General features: G+C 41.3%; 1 protein-coding gene across 1 annotated transcript in view; it reads left to right on the forward strand.

Annotated features, from left to right (window-relative positions):
• Positions 1 to 1175: 1175 nt before the first annotated feature.
• sin3aa (SIN3 transcription regulator family member Aa) overlaps positions 1176 to 23369 on the forward strand; it is a 28297-nt gene continuing 6103 nt past the window's right edge. The window contains 15 exon segments of the mRNA XM_045688045.1: positions 1176 to 1234; positions 16506 to 16719; positions 18259 to 18420; positions 18571 to 18677; positions 18781 to 19069; positions 19222 to 19287; positions 19289 to 19471; positions 19569 to 19721; positions 20458 to 20613; positions 20793 to 20882; positions 21383 to 21501; positions 21707 to 21917; positions 22259 to 22375; positions 22611 to 22849; positions 23126 to 23309. Of these exon segments, the coding sequence (XP_045544001.1) occupies positions 16537 to 16719; positions 18259 to 18420; positions 18571 to 18677; positions 18781 to 19069; positions 19222 to 19287; positions 19289 to 19471; positions 19569 to 19721; positions 20458 to 20613; positions 20793 to 20882; positions 21383 to 21501; positions 21707 to 21917; positions 22259 to 22375; positions 22611 to 22849; positions 23126 to 23309 (2259 nt within the window). The 5' untranslated portion in view covers positions 1176 to 1234; positions 16506 to 16536.

Here is a 23369-nt window from a genome sequence, read left to right on the forward strand (position 1 = left end):
CCAATAACCTTTCAAAGGAAGACAGTGTATTCAGCATATTAAATGGTGATTCCCAATTGATTGTGTGCTTTTGTCATATTTTAATCTGGTTTGTCTAGACTAATCATATTTCTGAAATCTAAGCTTGAAGAAAATTATTAATTTGGCTTTAATTATTTTTTTGTGACTTGATTACATTTCTTAGCATCTATAAAAGGCTCTAGTCTTGGCTCCAGGATTGTTTTGCAGCTTTCTGAGGTGGCCAAAAGCTCCATAAATTCCAGAAGGGGGAGCTAAGATCTTTTCAACTCCAATTTAGTATTCCATCTCCCCTGTGATAATCGTTACTTGCTCTTGCTAAAACTTTGAGTTATCTGCTGTTGACTTTTTTTGTCCAATAGTAGTGGTTTGGACATCAATGATAGGATGCCCTAATATTATCACCACAGGGAAGTTGTCCCTAATGAGCCTTCATACTATCCTTACCTCTTACTTCAATTTTAGTATTGTTGGACAAATGTGAATACATTTGCATTTACTGCACACTCAACTCACAGGTTTTGTTTTTTGCTCCAACCCAGCAGTAGCCTATGGCCAAGTGTCACTTCTCAGTAGTCTGCATGCATTTAAGATATCAAAGATATCCCAGAAGTTAAAGTAGCAGAGGCTTTTCTTTTTCTTTAAGTGTCATGCCTCATCTTGACTCCATGGTTACAATTTAGGCTTGCTTGAATCAAGATGCTCTTAATTTGGAGGAAACCTGGTGGCATCCACCTGAAAGTGAAGGGAGGGTAGCCTAATCGAGAATAGATATTTATTATTACATTATGTACTATTTTAAATTCTATTGTATAAGATGCATTAAAGACATTTCTGCTCACTTTAGCTGCTCCCAAAGGCTATTATTTAATAAAGATTGGTAACATTTCAACCGTCGAGGTCTTCCTCTTTTGCTGTTTACTTTGTCACCAGGTGAGTCTTCTGCCATAGCTTATGAATCTGACAATAACATATCTACAATTTAAAACAATATGAATCAAAGTTCATACCAAATCCTTATTTGTTTCAAACTATTACATTTCTTAGACTAGACCAGCATAAAACAAATAGGCCTATAGGTAAGTTCGGCGGGTAATATTTAAACTTAAATGACGTAAGAAGAAGTGTACGCCAATGCAAGAGGGGAGGGAGGGGGGGCGTTTCCAACTATTTTGTTACAAACACGAATCCGGAGTGAGAAGATCATTTTTCCTAGGTATGTAACAGCTGGTAAAGCAAACATAAATGTTGCTGCTTTCATATTTCGTACCATATGACATTCATAAGGATTAGGAAGGTTAAGGGTATATAGGCTATGAATCTTGTTCTTGCAAATGTATTGGTGTTTACGCGATAATGTCAAAGGAACGGCCAAAATAAGGACATGGTTGCAAGCCACATTTCCCCCAAGCATGCGTTTCTGTTGCTGAAATAACACAAATTAAATGTAAATGAGGTTATATAGAAATTGTTTACACTTCCCGAGAAGTAAAAATACTATGTAGTATCTTGCAGACCTCGATGTATAGGCTACAGTTTGCAAATGGTTCGGCAGGGGGAGGGAGTTATTGTGGTGAATAGGACATTTTACTCCGAGTATCAAAGTAAACAAAGAATTGAATCAAGACGCTCAAACGGAGGCATTTCCTTTACATTTACCACTGCTTTTGACACGGAATTGCCTATAACTTCAATTGTAATGACGCTTACAAAATGTTTCATAGTTCCTATTTGACTTTGGCAATGAATGTTGAGGGCAACTGACTTGCATGTTTCGAACGAAATCTGCTATTGATATCTGAAATTATCTAAATTGTTGTAGTCTCGTATATCAGGTTTCAACCATTGTCCTCGCTGCGAGTGCCAAATCTACGCACAACAAAGCTGCTGCAACCGGGGAAATAATATAGTTTGCTATGTTTCCCGTATTGCTTTAGAACGCAGCATTTCACAATCGTTCCTGTTCATTTTCGGTAGAAAAGTATCGAACCAGCCAGCGCAGCCTATAGCATTTGGGATTTTGCAGGGCTAATGTGACGCTCCAGTTACAATCTGCTAGCTATATCGAGGGAGACCGAGACTATTCTGCCATCATCCTATAAAACTTGAAGAAATGTCCTTGCTCTGTCCTAGCTGGTTTACTTAATGTTGGCTACATGCTTAAAATGTTTCCGCTCTAGCAATAACCATATGGCTTTTTATGTGTTTGACAACATTATAGATCTGGTGCCTACGTCGGTCGAAATTAGCTGTGCTTCTATTTCTGAGTCTGAATAAGTCACATAGGCGCCTCAAATGGATTCGCCTGTTTGACTGTATTCAGCAGAAGCATGCCAAAACCAAATTCAGAACGAATTAAAATGTGCGTACTGGTCAATGTCTGGTAGTCTGTACACTGGCACGGTTGTCATACAATCGCTGCTGTAATTCCTCGGGTGGAGGAGGGAGGAATCCCTGGCTGTTTCAGCTCCGCCTCCCGTGGGCGATGGTTTATTTTGGAAGTTCCACCACAGTTTCTAAACCCAGAGGCGCAACATCGCGAGACTTCTGGTTACGCTTGCGAAACAGGCCACGGTTTGAGAAGTGAAATATTATTCCAAAGTTTAATTTTATCGAAATCTAAAGGCACTACCTAGATTTGAGCCAATATATTAATGAATATCAGGCCAATGTCTAGTTGAATTTGTTATTACTCCGACCTCGTAAAAGTGCCAAACTGACACGTTTTCATTTGTCAAAAACAACTTTGTCGGAGTGCCTTTGACAGCCTGCATATGCGCAGTTATGCGCGAGACAACTCGGTGTCCCTCCAGCAGGTGACGTTGTTTCGCCCACAAAACAATGTATGGAGGTCAATGAGTGTTAAATTTGGCCAACAATTATATATTTTTTTCTACGTGAGGTTTATTTGATTGAATAGAAGTTTTGTAATGCTTCAGTTTACGAGTGTACTGATAAGTAGTATAAATGATATGCCGGCAACTTTGAGAAAATTCACATTATTGTAGTTGTCTCGAGATGACTATGCATATTCATGAAGGTGGCGAAGGATATCATTACACTACTAAACGCGCATCCAAGTTCAGTTTAGCATAGGGTTTGCTGGACGCTTCTGACTTGGACTGAAATAGGGGCCGGTACTCATGTTGCGTGCCAGTACGGTTGATATTTAGGTGCAGGAGCGCCACAATACTTTTGAGCTAATATTCTATAAGAGGAACAGGAGCTCAAGCAGTAACATTTTAGGTGCCGGTGTTGGGCCGAAAAGTACCCCCTGTCAGAAAATTAAGTATATTGGGGGGGGGGTGATTTCGGCAAGGCCATTTTCTTGCCTGCTGAAATCGTTGTCGTCGTACCCCCCTTCTAATTTCCTTAATTTTTCCCTTAATTTTGTGGCTGGAGTCAAATACTTCCCGTGGCACACGCTACTGGTCAACATGAGCTACCAAAATGATTCTGAAGTGTGCCAGGCCTTGCAGTCCCAAGAAAGAAAAGGGGAAGAATTTCGTCAGGAAAGAAAATGGCCTTGCCGAAATCCCCACACAATTTTTTTCCCTACATTTTGTGGCTAATCAAATACTTTGTGGCACACATCAGAGTCAAATGCTTTCTATAGCACAAACTTCACACAAGGATAGGCAACCAAAATTTATTATTAATGTATGTGTTATATTAAACATAGGAGGGAGTAAAATGTAGGCAAGCAATAAACATTACAGAACAACTACTAGTCGAATAAGACATGGGAGAGATGACGAATTTTGGCAGAGATTTATTTAGACTAATACATTTGAAACAAATAGCCAAACCCGAAAACTGCAGACATTACTAGTGCCTCCCCCGCCATCAAACCGACATAAAAAAATAAAATGAAACGCAGCCTAACGTGATCAGAAATGTTAACTAGCAAGCAAGTCACAGCAATGAAGAATTGTGTGTGTGCGCGTTTATGCGAAGGGAGGGAGAATTCTGGCAGGGGGGAGCTTTTCGGCACAACACCGGTACTCTGCTCTGGTGAGCTCCTGCCCGTCAAGCACTGCTTCTGACTGGTCTTGGAACAGTAACAATGGGTACTCTCTCTCCCCGCTTGGTTTGATGGGATATGTAGTGATTTCTGCCAACACAGCCAGATATGTACACAGTCTTGTACCCTTCACTTTTTTTTTAACTGACGATCGTATTTGTTGATTAAATCGGACATAATTAGTATAATGTGTGATGCTAGAATTAAGATAATTGACAGAAGAAAACTCTACAGATGGCTAAATTACTTCCCCCGACATGAAGGGTCCGTGGAGATCCTCCTCACCACTCTGAAACAGACATGCCTGGTGACCAAATTCATGATGTTTTCCGTGCAGCGAGAGTTGAGTGGCGACTAACGGATTCGGTTCAGTCAGTCGTCCTGATGAGCCCTGATGAGGAATAACTTGTAAATTGGTACCATCTGGATGTCACGTGATAGTCTTCACTGCTCAATGGGGATGTACAATATTAAGTTTCAAATTCTCGTTGAAGTTTCTAGCCACAATATCCAATTTAGCTAGAAACTTTAGCGAGAATTTGAAACATAATATTGTACATCCCCATTGAGCAGTGAAGACTATCACGAGATCCAGATGGTATCAATATTACAGGTTATTTCTCATGTAGGCTGCTATCCTAATACAAAATAAAAATCAAGTGGGATGGAACAAATTGGAGATTGTGACCACCAATGTTACCTTTAAATTTTGGGGGCCCTGAGCAAATTGTTGGTCTTGTGAGCAGAAACTTGAACATTGTGAGAATTTTGTGCAACTTCCGGTGTGCGTTTATAGTGAACACCCTTATAATTTTAGACCGTAGCCAATATGCTATTGTGGCTATTTGAGCATAATGCAGGCCTACCAACAAAACATTTTTTCATGGAAATAGCTTTTGATTTCTATGATAAAGCCTACAGTAGCCTATGTGGTGTTCAATGCAGGCCTACATTACATGAGACTTTTAAAAATGTTTTTATGTTATATGAAAGGGCTTGCCATGAATTCATGAATTTTGACTTGGTCTGTAATGCCATGGGCCAAATAGGTAACTGTAAATTGTATTGTTGTATGATGCAAGAAACCACTAACAATATGCAATCAATTATTATTATTATTACCATACAGACAATTAGACAATGTAGGCTACCCCTCTGTTTATTGGCTTATTTGTATAGTCAAGCCTGTCACAGAATGCAAGACTGTCACTTTATTTTATTTAATATTTTATTTAACTAGGCAAGTCAGTTAAGAACAAATTCTTATTTACATTGACGGCCTAGGAACAGCGGGTTAACTGCCTTGTTCAGGGGCAGAACGAAGATTTTTACCTTGTCAACTCCGGGATTCGATCTACCTGCTGCCCTTTTAATTAAGACATACGCTTTTTACCTGACTGGCTTTTCAAAGACAACTTGAAATGTAGCCTACACGTTTTGTGCTCTTGTAGGAAGCAATAACTCCCCATTGTTGACCTATACTTGTCTATAACTGGGCGAATAACTCGCTAACAAGCAAAGAATATGAACAAATGTGCACACGCTCTGAACTGATCTAAAAAAAGTGCATTCACTCGCCAATAAAATTGTGCTCCGTTGCGCTCTGGCTCTGCTACAACAAAATCACAGACTCAATCTTGCAAAGTTAGATTTGTTTTCTTTAATTGAAAAGGTGATGATATAATGTTGATTTGATCACAGAAAAAACGTTTATCTATATAGTGAAAACTAATGGGGTGAACTCAGTGAAATGTAATCTCGTCTCTGCTTAGCATTTCTTCTTCGTGGCAGTCCCGGTGGTGGTGCACAGTTAAGGGAACATTGGTGATCAATACTGCAAATTATTTATCCCATGTTCATCTACATAACATCACTGACTTTTACAAGTTTTAACTAGCGCCATGCTGTTGCCAGCTAGCCAGCATAAACTACGTTAGCTGGGAAGGGCTTATTGGACAACTGACTGAACCGAATACATTCCTCTGCACATTCTACTCTCAGCTACAAGTCATCCATTTGGGCATCCTGCGTGCAGCAAAGCAGCCCCACAACAAGTTGATGCCACCCCCGTGCTTCACGGTTGGGATACTGTTCTTCGGCTTGCAAGCCTCCCCCTTTTCCCCCCAAACATAACGATGGTCATTATGGCCAAACAGTTCTATTTATGTTTCATCAGACCAGAGGACATTTCTCCAAAAAGTACGATCTTTGTCCCATGTGCAATTGCAAACCATAGTCTGGCTTTTTTATAGCGGTTTTAGAGCAGTGGCTTCTTCCTTGCTGAGCGGCCATTCAGGTTATGTTGATATAGGACTCGTTTTACTGTGGATATTACACTGTGTGCACAATTATTAGGCAAGTTGTATGTTTGAGGAATAATTGTATTATTGTACAACTACAGCGCTCTCGGTCAATCCAAAATGTTAATAAACCTCAAACCTGAATATTTAAGAAGGTAAAAGTGAGGTTTTGGCTTTCTTTGGAGAATATCTATGTGTGTACAATTATTCGGCAACTATTAGTGTGCAGAAATATTATGCAACTAAATGAAAAAACGAAAAGTTCCCCATCTCACTTGTTTATTTTCATCTGTTAAAAGTGAGAATAATAAACAAACAACTCAAAATCTATAAATAAACATTTCTGACATTTCAAAAAAAAATCTGTGACCAATATAGCCACCCTTCTTTTCAATAACAGTCATAAGCCTTCCATCCATGGAGTCTGTCAGTTTCTTGATCTGTTGACGATCAACTTTTTGTGCAGCAGCAACCACGTAAATCGTCCGTTTAAGAAGGGACCACAAGTTCTCAATAGGGTTTAGGTCAGGTGAGGAAGGGGGCCATGTCATTGTTCTTTCATCTTTAAGGCCTTTACTGGCTAGCCACGCAGTGGAGTACTTTGATGCATGCGATGGAGCATTGTCCTGCATAAAAATCATGGTCTTCTTGAAAGATGCAGACTTTTTCCTCTACCACTGCTTGAAGAAAGTGTCTTCTAAAAACTGGCAGTAGGTTTGGGAGTTGAGTTTGAGTCCATCTTCAACCCGAAAAGGTCCAACTAGCTCATCTTTAATAATACCACCCCATACCAGTACCCCACCTCCACCTTGCTGGCATCTGAGTCGAAGTGGAGCTCCGTGCCCGTTACTGATCCAGCCACGGGCCCATCCATCTGGTCCGTCAAGAGTCACTCATCACCCGTCCATAAAACCTTAGAAAAATCTGTCTTCAGATATTTCTTGGCCCAGTCTTGACGTTTCAACTTATGTGTCTTGTTCAGTGGTGGTCGGGTTTCAGCCTTCCTTACCTTGGCCATGTCTCTGAGCACCTTGTACTTCTGGGCACTCCAGGTAGGTTGCAGTTCTGGGATATGACAGCACTGGAGGATAATGGGTTTCTGGTAGCTTCACGTTTGATTCTTCTCAAATCTTTGGCAGTTAATTTGTCTTTTTCTCAACACGGTTCTTGCAACCCTGTTGACTATTTGCAACAAAACGTTTGATGGTTCTGTGATCACGCCCCAATATCTTAGCAATTTCAAGAGTGCTGCATTCCTCTGAAATACTTTTTACAATTTTTGACTTTTCAGAGTCAGTTAAATCTCTTTTTTGGCCCATTTTGCCTGAGGAAAAGAAGCTGCCTAATAATTATACACACCTTGATATAGGGTGTTGATCTCCTTAGGCCACACCCTCCCTCATTACACAAATACACATCACCTGATATGCTTAAATCCAATAAGCATTCCAGCTTATACTGCTTGGAGTTGGGGAATATGCATAATAATAATGATATGGTCAAAATACTGATTTGCCTAATAATTGTGCACACAGTGTAGAGGTCGACCGATTAATCGGAATGGCAGATTAATTAGGGCCGATTTCAAGTTTTCATAACAATCGGTAATTGGCATTTTTGGACGCCGATTACATTGCACTCCACGAGGAAACTGCGTGGCAGGCTTGACTACCTGTTATGCGAGTGCCGCAAGGAGCCACGGCAAGGTGCTAGCTAGCATTAAACTTATCTTATAAAAAACAATCAATCTTAACAATCACTAGTTAACTACACATGGTTGATGATATTACTAGTTTATCTAGTTTGTCCTGCATTGCATATAATCGATGCGGTGCCTGTTAATTTATCATTGAATCACAGCCTACTTCGCCAAACGGGTGATTTAACAAGCGCATTCGCGAAAAAAGCACTGTCTTTTCACCAATGTGTACCTAACCATAAACATCAATGCATTTCTTAAAATCAATACACGTATATTTTTTTAAACCTGCATATTTAGTTAATATTGCCTGCTAACATGAATTTCTTTTAACTAGGGCAATTGTGTCACTTCTCTTGCGTTCTGTGCAAGCAGAGTCAGGGTATATGCAGCAGTTTGGGCCGCCTGGCTAGTTGCGAACTGTGTGAAGACCATTTCTTCCTAACAAAGACCGTAATTAATTTGGCAGAATTTTACATAATTATGACATAACATTGAAGGTTGTGCAATATAACAGCAATATTTAGACTTAGGGATGCCACCCGTTAGATAAAATACGGAATGGTTCCGTATTTCACTGAAAGAATAAACATTTTGTTTTCGAAATTATAGTTTCCGGATTTGACAATGATTTGACCTAAGGCTCGTATTTCTGTGTGTTGTTATATTATAATTAAGTCTGTTTTAATAGAGCAGTCTGACTGAGCGGTGGTAGGCAGCAGCAGGCTCGTAAGCATTCATTAAAACAGCACTTTCCTGCATTTGCCAGCAGCTCTTCACTGTGCTTCAAGCATTGCGCTGTTTATGACTTCAAGCCTATCAACTCGCAAGATTAGGCTGGCAATACTATAGTGCCTTTAAGAACATCCAATAGTCAAAGGTATATAAAATACAAACAGTATAGAGAGAAATAGTCATAACTACAACCTAAAACTTCTTACCTGGGAATATTGAAGACTCATGTTAAAAGGAACCACCAGCTTTCATATGTTCTGAGCAAGGAACTTAAACGTTAGCTTTTTTACATGGCACATATTGCATTTTTACTTTCTTCTCCAACACTTTTGTTTTTGCATTATTTAAACCAAATTGAACATGTTAAATTATTTATTTGAGATTAAATGGATTTTATTGATGTATTATATTAAGTTAAAATAAGTGTTCATTCAGTATTGTTGTAATTGTCATTATTACTATATATATATATAAAATAACAAAATCGGCATCGGGCTTTTTTTGGTCCACCAATAATCGGTATCAGCGTTGAAAAATCATAATCGGTCGACCTCTAGTGGATAGATACTTTTGTACCTGTTTCCTCCAGCATCTTCACAAGGTCCTGTGCTGTTGTTCTGGGATTGACTTGCACTTTTCGCACCAAAGTACGTTCATCTCTAGGGGACAGAACGCGTCTCCTTCCTGAGCGGTATGATGGCTGCGTGGTCCCATGGTGTTTATACTTGCGTTCTATTGTTTGTACAGATGAACGTGGTACCTTCAGGCGTTTGGAAATTGCTCCCAAGGATGAACTAGACTTGGAGGTCTACAATTTATTTTCTGAAGTCTTGGCTGATTTCTTTTGATTTTCCCATGATGTCAAGCAAAGAGGCACTGAGTTTGAAGGTAGGTCTTGAAATACATCAACAAGTACACCTCCATTTGACTCAAATGGTGTCAATTAGCCTATCAGAAGCTTCTAAAGCCATGATATCATTTTCTGGAATTTTGCAAGCTGTTTAAAGGCACAGTCAACTTAGTGTATGTAAACTTCTGACCCACTGGAATTGTGATACAGTGAATGATAAGTGAAAGAATCTGTCTGTAAACAATTGTTGGAAAAATTACTGGTGTAGATGTCCTAACCGACTTGCCAAAACTATAGTTTGTTAACAAGAAATTTGTGGAGCGGTTGAAAAACGAGTTTTAATGACACCAACCTAACTGTATGTAAACTTCCGACTTCAACTGTACAAGTAGTAAATTCAGAGCGTTTGAGTGTTTCACTGTGTGTTCAGAGCGCACACTGGACACTAGCCGAGGAGTAGGGTTGATCCGAGCATTCTGACCTCAACTCTAACTTCCGCAGTCAAGCACCCAAGTTAACTGGCTAAAGTTGGCTAGCTTGCTCATCTCACTCTGATAATTTTACTTGCCCTAGCAGAGCTAGTTAGGCTGTTTTACATGTTATTTAGAGCGTTGGTGACTGACTGTGCTGCTAGCAACAATTTAATTTAAAAAATGTGCAGGTGTTTACTGACACAGGTCATATTCAACGGGTGTTACGTGTTCATAAATTCCTCAGTTATTCTGTCCTCTGTCACACTCAGACGAGAGTGCTCTGAAATCGGAGTAGATATCCACAGTGAATTTACGAACACACCATTGGACACCTGGTCCCCACAATTTTCCACTCTTCCACACCGAATAGCCTGAAGCCTAGGTTGAAGATGGTAAGACAATGCTATTTTAAAAAAAACTCTAAATTAACAGATTGACAGTAAAGCAGTTATGTTATGTGACTGCTGAGTAGTTAACTGAAATTCACTACAGTTACGTTCATTATTCACTTTGACGGTGAACTTCTTGCTGCTACCATTCACTCCCAGTCGCTCCGAATGCAGAAGCTGGTTCCTGTTGAATAGTGGCACTACACATGGTATTTCTTATTTATTTTTGCATTGTGTAATTACAGAAAATGTACATAATATCTGCAGTAATAGTGGAATGACACACCTACTCATTCAAGGGTTTTTCTTTATTTGTATTATTTTCTACATTGTAGGATAATCGTGAAGACATCAAAACTATGAAATAACACACTTGGAATCCTGTAGTAACCAAAAAAGTGTTAAACAAATCAAAATATATTTTATATTTGAGATTCTTCAAATAGCCACCCTTTGCCTTGATGACAGCTTTGCACACTCTTGGCATTCTCTCAGCCAGCTTTCTCTCAGCCAGCTTTCAGGTAGTCACCTGAAATGCATTTCAATTAACAGGTGTGCCGTAAGTTAATTTGTGGAATTTCTTTCCTCCTTAATGAGTTTGAGCCAATCAGTTGTGTTGTGACAAGGTTTAGTAAAAGACCAAGTCCATATTATGGCAAGAACAGCTCAAATAAGCAAAGAGAAATGACAGTCCACCATGACTTTAAGATATGAAGGTCAGTCAATCCGGAAAATTTAAAGAACTGAAAGTTTCTTCAAGTGCAGTCGCAAAAACCATCAAGCGCTATGATGAAACTGGCTCTCATGAGGACCGCCACAGGAAAGGAAGACCCAGAGTTACCTCTGCTGCAGAGGATAGGTTTGAGTTACCAGCCTCAAAAATTGCAGATCTAATAAATGCTTCAGAGTTCAAGTAACAGGCGCATCTCAACATCAACTGTTCAGAGGAAGCTGCGCGAATCAGGCCTTAATGGTCGAATTGCTGCAAAGAAACCACTACTAAAGGACACCAATAAGAAGACTTCCTTGGGCCAAGAAACACAAGCAATGGACATTAGACCAGTGGAAATCTGAGTCCAAATTTGAGATCTTTGGTTCCAACCGCTGTGTCTTTGTGAGACGCAGAGTAGGTGAACGGATGATCTCTGCACGTGTGGTTCCCACCGTGAAGCATGGAAGAGGAAGTGTGATGGTGCTTTGCTGGTCACACTGTCAGTGATTTATTTAGAATTCCAGACACACTTTACCAGCATGGCTACCACAGCATTCTGCAGCGATATGCCATCCCATCTGGTTTGAGCTTAGAGGGACTATAATTTGTTTTTCAACAGGACAATGACCCAACACACCTCCAGGCTGTGTAAGGGCTATTTGACCAAGAAGGAGAGTGATGGAGTGCTGCATCAGATGACCTGGCTTCCACAATCCCCCGATCTCAACCCAATTGAGATGGTTTGGGATGAGTTGGACCGCAGAGTGAAGGAAAAGCAGCCAACAAGTACTCAGCATATGTGGGAACTCCAACATTGTTGGAAAAGCATTCCAGATGAAGCTGGTTGAGAGAATGCCAAGTGTGCAAAGCTGTCATCAAGGTAAAGGGTGGCTACTTTGAAGAATCTCAAATATAACATATATTTTGATTTGTTTAGAAAAAATGGGTTACTAAATGATTCCATATGTGTTATTTCATAGTTTTGATGTCTTCACTATTATTCTACAATGTAGGAAATAGTCAAAAAATTAAGAAAAACCCTTGAATGAGTAGGTGTTAACTTTTGACTGGTACTATATATTTATGCTATGCGAGCTAACCTGTAAGAGCCTTTGTGCTCAAACCCATGCAGTGTGATGAATGTAAATTTGTGAAGTGTATGTAGACGGGAGGAGTATCATATGCCATTTGGGGCGAAATGCTGCAATTGTGGTGGCGAGCATGCGCCCGAATGCATGAAGTGCCCTGTTCGGGTGAAGGAGACAGAGGTGGCGAGAGGAGTGGAAGGCGTCAGTAAAGTTTAAGAAACCATGGTATTTGGATTAGAGAAACGAGTAAATGTTACTCGCCAACAGGATCCTGAGATGTTGCATGTTAAAAAGGTGCAAACGTATTGGAAATCTGAGAAAATAGGCAGTGTTGTGAGTGCGGCTTAACGTTTTTTGGCATTACAAGGAATCCTGTTGATGAATGTTCCATCCTGTAGTGATGTGATTTGGACTATGACTGAAGGAGTGGGATTGGTTTTAGGATTTCATTTTGTATTGTATTTTTTTCCACTTTCTCGTAGTTTATTTTTTACCCCTTTTTCATTACCCGTATAGTATGTGGCAGCATACACCTTTAACCTTTGTTTGCAGGCTGCTGTAATACCAGAGAAGACTACTTTGTGGCTGTGTTTATCTAGTGAAAATAGGGTCTAGTGGCCAATGTAGAAATCACTGTATATTCCTGGTTGCAAAAATGTGAAACTTCTCTTTGTGACAAAAGATGCACTGAATAGTGTAGGGAATCATTGAACCATAGTTTTTACAGCTGTTGGACTAAAACCGAGAGTAAAAGGCTCAAGTGCGAGTGTCTGCCATGTTACATTGAAGTGGAATGCAGGGGAAGGGGGAGATTTTGTCATTAATGACAATGTGTCAATGTGAATAATTTCTCATAATTCAGGGGTATAACATTACAGTTGTATAGCTAATATGCGGTGTTTGTAGATCAACAGGTGAATGAACCTACAGCAGAATGAAGGATCACCATGGCTGGGGTCATTTTTGCTCTTCTCCAAATAGTATTGTTTTTTAATTGTATAGAAATGCAGTAAATGAGCTTCAACTTTGACATATCCTTCAACTTCACTAAAACTCCCACCCTGGTTATGGTCCTGCACTCATCAGATGAAGGATAGCACAGTAAAACAATAATGTATTTTAAACAGTTATCTGTGTATAACATTAGCTCAAATTGCAATGATTAACGTTACATGTCGACATGTAGGCTGTAGCTTATGCCAGACAAATAGCTTTCTCATAACCCAGCTCAGCAACTCGCGTATGGCAGGCTATGGAACCATCAGCATTGGGTAAGGAAATATGTGTGTACTGTTGTAGATACCAAACCAGCTTATTAATTGAAAACGAGGGTTTTCTTTGTTAACGTGACATGACGGACATCTGCATTCATCCATGCGTGCTGACAAGTTAGCAAATGCAATGCCAGAGGTAGGAATATTTAGCTAACCAGCTAGCGCACCCACTGGCAGGCAGTTTGTGGTCGGTCATTCGGTGTTCAAACAAGATAGCTGAAAAAGGAGAGAAATGTAACTCCGCTAACTAGGCAGTTAGGGGCTACAGATGGGCTAGCTAACGTTAGGTAGTTACTACCTTTGCATACATTCATTCTGCACAATGCTAGTGGGTGAAGATTCAATGAAGGCGATCTGTCCAGCATTGCAATTGGAGTTGGCTGGCATTACATTCCCCCCCCCAAAAAAAATGACATACAAATACATAGCTCTGGCTAGCATACAGCAAGGTCAGCTGCAACCAAGGCAATGTTTGTAGTTTTGAAGTTAGCTAGCTTGCTTCGTTAATGGAGGAAACGCTATCTAACAACCTAGAAATATGGAGGCTTGATAACAAGAATAGTGTTGATGATTTTATAGAAATGTTAAACTGAGTATATACATTATTAATTAGATAGTCTAGTTATTACGGCGGTGATCTGCATATGGTTTTATTTTCGTTCTCGAGTGCAGCTTTCCGACGCTCGCAACCCGGAACTACCAGAACGGCTTTGTTTACAAACATTCGGATTATTTCGCGAGCATTTTGTTCAGTCTAATTTTCGAATGTTGTGTGCGCGAGGGTTGCGGGCGAAAGTACAGCCCCTTTCCAGTTAATATTTGAGAGACTTCTCAAACTGCCAATAATAACTACAATACCATCCCACTTTGCCGCTTCTTTCGAGTGCCGACCAATAACATTGTTCAGTGGGTGGGAAAGAGAAATACACAATCGTGGCCACGCCTCTTGTTTAAGAACCGAGCCGAGGTTGTTTTCTGTCGAGGATAATTTTCCCTATTGCGGTCCGGGGCGGTGATTGTTAAAATACTTATAGCTGTATAAATTATTTTATTTACAAAAGTATATGCATGCTCCTGTTAGTCTTTTCGGCTTTCAAAGGTTTAAGTTTATACCCACGAATTGACTGCAACTTTAACGTGCCTGTTCAAGTCTGTTACCAGGGCAGGGGGTGAGTTCATTTGTCAAGAATTGAAAAAACAATCATTGTTTCGTTTGAATTAGCTATTTCCCCGATAGCAATTTTGATATAGCCAGCACTAAAGGGCAACTGGCGTGTGGAACTGGACTTTCAGTCACTGCTGAAGTACTCTTTAGCAAAGATTTGAGGAAAAAATGTGGTAAATTGGCTAGCATGTGAATATTGTGCAACGCTAACTTACTGTAGATAGTCTGCCGTGCTCCACTCGAATCGATTCTCAATGTGTTGTTTATGTTGTATGCTAGCAAGACAGCTTAGCTAACTAACACACCTACCTTTGCAATGGACAAAGATTGTTAGTTTGCGAATTTTTAAAAGGCACCGTTAATGTCTCATCTTTTGTTGTGGTGGTCTTAGCTATGGCATTTGAAAACACTAACTAGTTAACGTTAGTATGTTTTCTCTAAAACACTTAATACTTGGAGTCGTTATCCAAAGGCGGGCACTGGATCGCTTCGTCTTGTAACTCGGCTACTCGCGGTCGGTGTTCTGAAATGGTGACAGGCCGCAAAGCAGAGGGGGAGGGTAAAGGACTGGCCATTACTTTCAGCTTGAAAATAAGGCCGAAGCTATTATTGTGGCCAATACACTTGCATATGAGCCGTTCTCTTAATACTTAACTCGCAATGCCTTTATTTGGGAAACGCTGGTGGTTTGTTTGCAAGCTAGTCATGTGGCTACGATTAAGATGCACAGCATAAGTGGTTAGCTTGTGACGTTAGTGTGTTGGCAGTTAGTTACCTACCTGATTGAAGACGCTTGCTAAGTTAACTACATATTGGCTAGTTAGCGAGTCGACCAGCCGAGGTTGTCTGGGTAGGTGGCACCGACCAAAAACATGGACCCGGTCATATAGTTAAACTAGTGTGGTCTAGTCATCATAGCGTACGTGTGTAGGCTAGCCACAGATGTATTGGGATATTAATTCAATATAGCTAACGGTAACTAAACTTTTGCTATAAAGCTTACCTGTCCGAAATGTTAACCAGCTACCGGCTAGATATTTTATATCAAAATACATATTTATATTTATTGGAGCCTCTCGGTAAACTAACCAAGTAGAAATCTCATATTGACTTGTTGATTTTGTTTTGTCATCATGCGAAATTGCAGGAAATAAATCACTACCACGGTAGCTAGATCATGAATGGAATGTAGCAAGCCAGTCACATTCAATCGGGGGTGTATTCATTACATCTTAGAACGGAAACCGTATAAGAAGCAAACGAAATGGGGACGACCCTTCCTGAATTTGTCCAGTAGAAACTCTCGTTTTCATTGCAAAACATTTTCCGTTAGGAATAAGCGGTTTCTGTTTTGCAACGTAAATCGGCGTAATGTTTTGAATAAACCCCAGTACTGTGGCGTCGCTTCGATAAGTAATTCATAGTTCTGCAGCATGCCTTGGCTGCTAGGTTGTTTTCAGTCTACATAGTATTCCAACATTGTATCAACACGTGCCAGTCGTATTTTTATGTCCATGTTTAGCTTCAGATTCACGCTCATACTTTCTTCCCAGAATGGATGTTTGACAAAAATAAAACCTGTTGGTGTATTAAGTTTAGGCTTACATTTCTTTCTTAAATGTATACCTTCCTACCTGAAAGTACATATATTTTTGACGCTGTCTTTGTCTCCATTTAAGTGAAAAGGTAAACACAATGTTTGCGCGAGTATGACAAAAAAAACGGCCCGGTAAATACATGACTACCCGGACGCCATGCTGAAGTTGTTTCGTCCGCAGGTCTTTCAGCCCCCTCAAGCATGAGTTCAAAATGAAACGGCGCTTGGAGGAACAGGAACCGGTATTTGCGTCCCAACAGCGGCGCTTCACTGGCAGCACGGAGGCTTTCCAGCACCGCGTCCTGGCCCCGGCGCCTGCCGCATACGAGGCCGTGGGCGACAGCATGCAGCCTACCGCAGGCAACATCCAGTATTCTGTCCCACAGGGCTACCAGGTACGCAGTGCTACACACGCAACCAAGGTTTACGGTTTAATAGATTTAACTTCTATTTTAATCATAAATGAGCAGTAACTTTTCTAATAGTGATATTCTGTGGCTATGTACACTTTGGAATGATTTAACAATTGATCAATCAATTCCATTACTGCATTCATAAAACAACCAATAAGTCATTTCCTCCCCCAAAAAGAAATGCCTCTATATGCATGTGCACTACTGATCAAAAGTTTTATAACACTACTCATTAAAGGTTTTTTCTTTATTTTTACTATTTTCTACATTGTAGAATAATACTGAAGACATACAAATTATGAAATCAGACATGGAATCATGTAATAACCAAAAGTGTTAAACAAATCAAAATATATTTTATTTTTGAGATTCTTCAAATACCCACCCTTTGCCTTGATGACAGCTCTGCACACTCTTGGCATTCTCCATATTATGGCAAGAACAGCTCAAATAAGCAAAGAGAAACGACGGTCCATCATTACTTGAAGACATGAAGGTCAGTCAATCCGGAAAATATAAATAACTTTGAAAGTTTCTTCAAGTGCAGTTTCAAAAACCATCAAGCGCTATGATGAAACTGGCTCTCATGAGGACCGCCACAGGAAAGGAAGACCCAGAGTTACCTCTGCAGCAGAAATTACCAGCCTCAGAAATTGCAGATCTAATAAATTCTTCACAGAGTTCAAGTAACCGATGCATCTCAACATCAATAAACACGAGCAATGGACATTAGACCGTTGGACATTTTTCCTTTGGTCTGGAGTCCAAATTGGAGATTTTTTGTTCCGACCTCCGTGTCTTTGTGAGACGCAATGTGAGTTAACGGATGATCTCTGTTTGTGTATTTCCCACCGTAAAGCATGGAGGAGGTGGAGTTATAGTGTGTGGATGCTTTGCTGGTGACACTATCAGTGATTTCTTTAGAATTCAAGGCACACTTAACCAGCATGGCAACCACAGCATTCTGCAGCGATACGCCATCCCATCTGGTTTGAGCTTAGAGGGACTATCATTTGTTTTTCAATAGGACAATGACCCAAAACACACCTCCAGGCTGTGTAAGGGCTATTTGACCAAGAAGGAGAGTGATGGAGTGCTGCATCAGATGACCTGGCCTCCACAATCCCCCGACCTCAGCCCAATTGAGATGGTTTGGGATAAGTTGGACCGCAGAGTGAAGGAAAAGCAGCCAACAAGTGCTTAGCATATGTGGGAACACACACTCTCAACCAGTTCACCTGGAAAAGCATTCCAGGTGAACTGGTTGAGAGAATGCCAAGAGTGTGCAAAGCTGTCATCAAGGCAACAGGTGGCTATTTTAAGGATAAAAATATTTTAAAGATATATATTTTGATTTGTTTAATACTTGTTTGGGTTACTACATGAGTCCATATGTTTTGATGTCTTCACTATTATTCTACAATGTAGGAAATAGTACAAATAAAGAAAAAACCCTTTTAATGAGTATGTTTATTAAAACTTTTGACCGGTAGTGTATTTGACTCTGTGTCCTCCCTACAGGTCTCCACTGTGCCACAGAACTCGAGTGGTCATGGCCACGCCCCTAGCCCAGCTGTACACCACCACAGCCCAGCGGTCCAGCCCCATGGGCCCCCTGTGATGCAGGGCCACGCTCACCCCCCTGCCTCAGCCCAGGGCCAGCAGCAATTCCAGAGGCTCAAGGTGAGACCTCCTGGGCCCCCTCCCCTGTTTGGTGTTTTCCAGGCCAGCCTAATGAGAGCAATTTAGACATTTTTCTGAAATATAATCAAATAAGACCCAGATGAACAGTGATCAGACTTAGAGTGATGGATATCTTTCTGTCTCTCTCAGGTGGAAGATGCTTTGTCTTACCTGGACCAAGTGAAACTCCAGTTTGGCAACCAACCTCAAGTCTACAATGACTTCCTGGACATCATGAAGGAGTTCAAGTCTCAAAGGTGAGGTCATTCACTATTGACATTTAAGGTTTTGCCTCTCTTACTCTAGCATGACAAAAGTTAACTGCCTTTCAAGCAAATATGTTTCTCTGTTCTGTCACAGCATTGACACTCCTGGGGTGATAAGCAGGGTATCCCAGCTCTTCAAAGGCCACCCTGACCTCATTATGGGATTCAACACCTTCCTGCCACCGGGCTACAAGATCGAGGTCGCGACCAACGACCTGGTCAATGTGACCACGCCGGGTCAGATCCACCACATCACCCCTCACGGCATCTCTGTCTCACAAATCCCCCTGTCGGGACTACCCACCCCGCACCAGCCGCCAGCCCCCACCACCACCTCTGCCCCACCCCCTCCCACACAGCCAACCCCTACCAAGATAAGCAAGGTGAGTGGGTGAAAATATAAATATTACACATTATTTGCCTATATTATGTTTACCACTCTGTTTTCTCAGTCCGCTAGTCCAAAATGTTAAATATGTTAGTTTTTCCCCAACATGATTTTTATATACATGTTCGTTTTGTCTTTGTCTAGCAGCCACTGCAATCTCCAGTCCTCACGCCAAGCAGCCAGCCCAATCCGTCCATCCCCGCCTATGCCTCCCCCCCGATCCCCAACCCTGCAGCCCCACACCCCGATCAGTGGCACGCCCAATGCCCCTCCGCTGCAGAACAACCAGCCTGTGGAGTTCAATCATGCCATCAACTACGTCAACAAGATCAAGAACCGTTTCCAGGGTCAGCCGGACATCTACAAAGCCTTCCTGGAGATCCTGCACACCTACCAGGTCAGCAGCCAAACCACATTTGCCTCTTAGACCACCTATCACGTAATATTCCAACTGGAGCATTCATAATAGCAATGTTTTTCTTTGTCAACTCTAGAAGGAGCAGCGGAATGCTAAGGAGGCAGGAGGGAACTACACCCCAGCCCTGACAGAGCAGGAGGTCTATGCCCAGGTGGCCCGGCTCTTCAAGAACCAGGAGGACCTTCTCTCTGAGTTTGGCCAGTTCCTACCAGATGCCAACAGCTCGGTGGTGAGTAGAGCACAAAGCATTTATCTGTTCCCTGAGAATCTAAACTGAGTATACAAAACATTAACAACACTGGCTCTTTCCATGACATAGACTGACCAGGTGAAAGCTATGATCCCTTAAATCCACTTCAATCAGTGTAGTTGAAGTGCAGGAGACGGGTTAAAGAAGGATTTTTAGTCTTGATGCATGGATTGTGTACGTGTGCCATTCAGGGTGAATAGGCAAGGCAAAATATTTAAGTGCCTTTTTGAAGGGGTTATGGTAGTAGGTGCAGGGCAAACCGGTTTGTGTCAAGAACTGCAATGCTCTTAGGTTTTTCACACTCAACAGTTTCCTGTGTGTATCAAGAAGGGTCCACCACCCAAAGGACATCTAGCCAACTTTACACAACTGTGGGAAGCATTGGTGTCAACATGGGCTAGCATCCCTGTGGAACGCTTTCGACACCTTGTAGAGTCCTTGCCCCAATGAGTTGAGGCCGTTCTGAGGGCAAGGGGGGGGTTCAATATTAGGATGTTGATATCTAATGTTTGGTATACTCAGTGTATGCCTATAAAGTGTGTAAAGTATTCATTTATATTCAGAAGTATTTGTCCCTAAAAGTCCATATCAGACATAATATTCAGTGGTTGACGTAACTTTTCGATAGCAGGTTTTCAAATGAGTACCTGAGGTAATATTGTGATGCAACTACCTCTGAGCTATCTGCCAATGTCGTGTCCCTTGTCCTCCCTAGCTGTTAAGCAAGACGACAGCAGAAAAGGCGGAGTCTGTGCGGAATGACCACGGTGGCACAGCGAAGAAGCTGCAGCTCAACAACAAACAGAGGCCCAATCAGAACGGTTGCCAGATCCGCATGCTCTCTGGGACAGTTGCCACACCCCCTGTCAAGGTACACACCCCTTTATCAGCACACTGTAGATACGAAAATGCATTACCCTATGACTGCTTTCCAGCATGCTCTACTATTTTACAGCTTGTGTTGAATTATTTATCAATATAAACTGATATATTTTTTACATCACAGTTGAGAACTCACACTCTTTTGTTCACATCTTTGCTATCTTGAAGAAGAAGCCCAAGTTGGTGAATTTGAAAGACTCGTCCCTGGTAGAAGACAGCAAACATGGAGATGGCACAGAATCTCTGTTCTTTGAGAAGGTGAGTTTGAGCTTGGCTTTCTACCCAATTTAGTTTCATTAGCTATGTAATTAAATAACCTGAAAGGTCAATGTTTTTAACTAATTTAATTAAATATTAACGAGTAAAAGTTGCTTATAATTTCCTGTTATAATGAACTAACTTTATTTATAAAATTTTTATTTTACCTTTATTTAACTAGGCAAGTCAGTTAAGAACAAATTCTTATTTTCAATGACGGCCTAGGGACAGTGGGTAAACTGCCTTGTTCAGGGGCAGAACAACAGATTGTTACCTTGTCAGCTCGGGGATTCGATCTTGCAACCTTTCAGTTACTAGTCCAATGCTCTAACCACTAGGCTACCTGCCGCCCCAGGCGGCAAACCCCCCATAAAGCTTGAAGGTGCAGTATGATATAGTTTATCTTAAAGGGAAACATGCAATTTTTTTTTTTTTTTATATATTTTTTTAAATCTGTCTTTACTTGACGTCTCATCCAGGTGTTTACACATTTTTTGCAGGTGCGGAAGGGCTTGCGGAGTGCAGAGGCCTATGACAACTTCCTACGTTGTTTGGTCATCTTCAACCAAGAGGTCATCTCCAGGGCTGAGTTGGTGCAACTGGTGCTGCCTTTCCTGGGGTGAGTACGGAAGTTGGGAAACGGCCTCACTCAGTCAGTGACCGACTAGCTCTAGATTCATCCACTCCTCATTGGTCGTGGCTTGTTTCACATCATTGACATGTTCGACTGGTTATGCATTCATTTGATCCATTCAGTAAAGCTTTGTTAAGTGTGGCTGAAGCAAAAACATTTTTTTTACCAAAATGGCCACTGTCGTTGACAGGAAATTCCCCGAACTGTTCAATTGGTTCAAGAACTTCCTAGGATACCGGGAAATGTCCCACACTGAGCGCTATCCCAAGGAGCGTGCTTTGGAGGGCATTGCCATGGAGATTGACTATGCTTCCTGCAAGAGACTGGGATCGAGCTACAGAGCACTGCCGAAGAGCTACACGCAGCCAAAGTGCACCGGGAGAACGCCACTGTGCAAAGAGGTAAGTGCAACACTGCCCCTCGAAGGCAATCTAAAGACCAACAGCCAATCAACAGGCCCTCAAGGGAACCTTTTTCACCAGCCATTAACCACACCTACCTGTCAGCTGTTCACACAAATAATTACTCTCTAGTTAGTCTACTCACTGTGTGTACTGTTTTCTGAATGTAGTGGATGTTCATGTCAGAACCATGTTTCTATAGGTTTACTTGGTGAAATCAGAGCTGTATTATTACCAGAGCTGTATTGCGTTGCATCACACAATCTATTTATTTTTTTTACACCTTTTTATATGTTTAAAGTATGTACACAAGATGTTTAGTGTGTCCTTGCTTCATCCAGGTCCTCAATGACACCTGGGTGTCCTTCCCTTCCTGGTCTGAAGACTCTACCTTTGTGAGCTCCAAAAAGACCCAGTATGAGGAGCACATCTACAGATGTGAGGATGAACGCTTCGAGGTGAGTTAGCCAAAAACTGTAAACCAAATTAATAAAAACAGTTTCTATCTGTTTCATGGACAAATACATCCATCTACGCCATTTTTGCTGACATAGGCTAATTAAGTATCTGATGCACAACCAAATTTCGAAATTGCACCCATTTGCCCATCGCTGGTCTATGCTATTATGTTGTCTTGCCCATGTTGTGCTTGTTATCTAACACTCCCTTATTTTCATTTGTATTTGCCTCCAGCTGGATGTGGTGCTGGAGACCAACCTGGCCACCATCCGCATGCTGGAGACTGTACAAAGAAAACTGTCCCGTATGTCTGCCGAGGAGCAGGCCAAGTTCCGCCTGGACAACACGCTGGGAGGCTCCTCGGAAGTCATCCATCGCAAGGCCATCCAGAGGATATACGGTGACAAGGCCCCTGACATCATCGATGGGCTCAAGAAGAACCCTGCCGTTTCTGTTCCCATTGTGCTGAAGAGGTGAGTGTCAAGCCAAAACTCAAACTGTACCAGGAAAGGAGTATTATTTATTCTGGATTTAATTTGGATGAGCTATCCCTAGTTTCTCTAAACTGTTGATTCAATTTTTATATATTTGTTTACAGGGCTTTTGTGGGTGTCTACATTCTTCTTTCATGCATGCTCATATGCCTGTTCTTACATCAAAGTGTTGAGTTGAAAACTATGAATCTTTTCACTTAGTCACAACTTGAGGTTTTCTCCTGGAAGCCGTCCTCATTCCCATGTTGTCCTCAGGTTAAAGACCAAGGAGGAGGAGTGGCGGGAAGCCCAGAGGGGCTTCAACAAGATCTGGAGGGAGCAGAATGAGAAGTACTACTTGAAGTCTCTTGACCACCAAGGTATCAACTTCAAACAGAACGACACCAAGGTGCTACGATCCAAGACACTGCTCAATGAGATTGAGAGCATCTACGACGAGGTGAGTTTTCTTGAGTTCCAATAAGTTAAAATGGATAGAATCCTAAATTGTGGGAATTTT

This window comes from Salmo salar, chromosome ssa10, assembly GCF_905237065.1.
Source record: "Salmo salar chromosome ssa10, Ssal_v3.1, whole genome shotgun sequence".
NCBI lineage: Eukaryota > Metazoa > Chordata > Actinopteri > Salmoniformes > Salmonidae > Salmo > Salmo salar.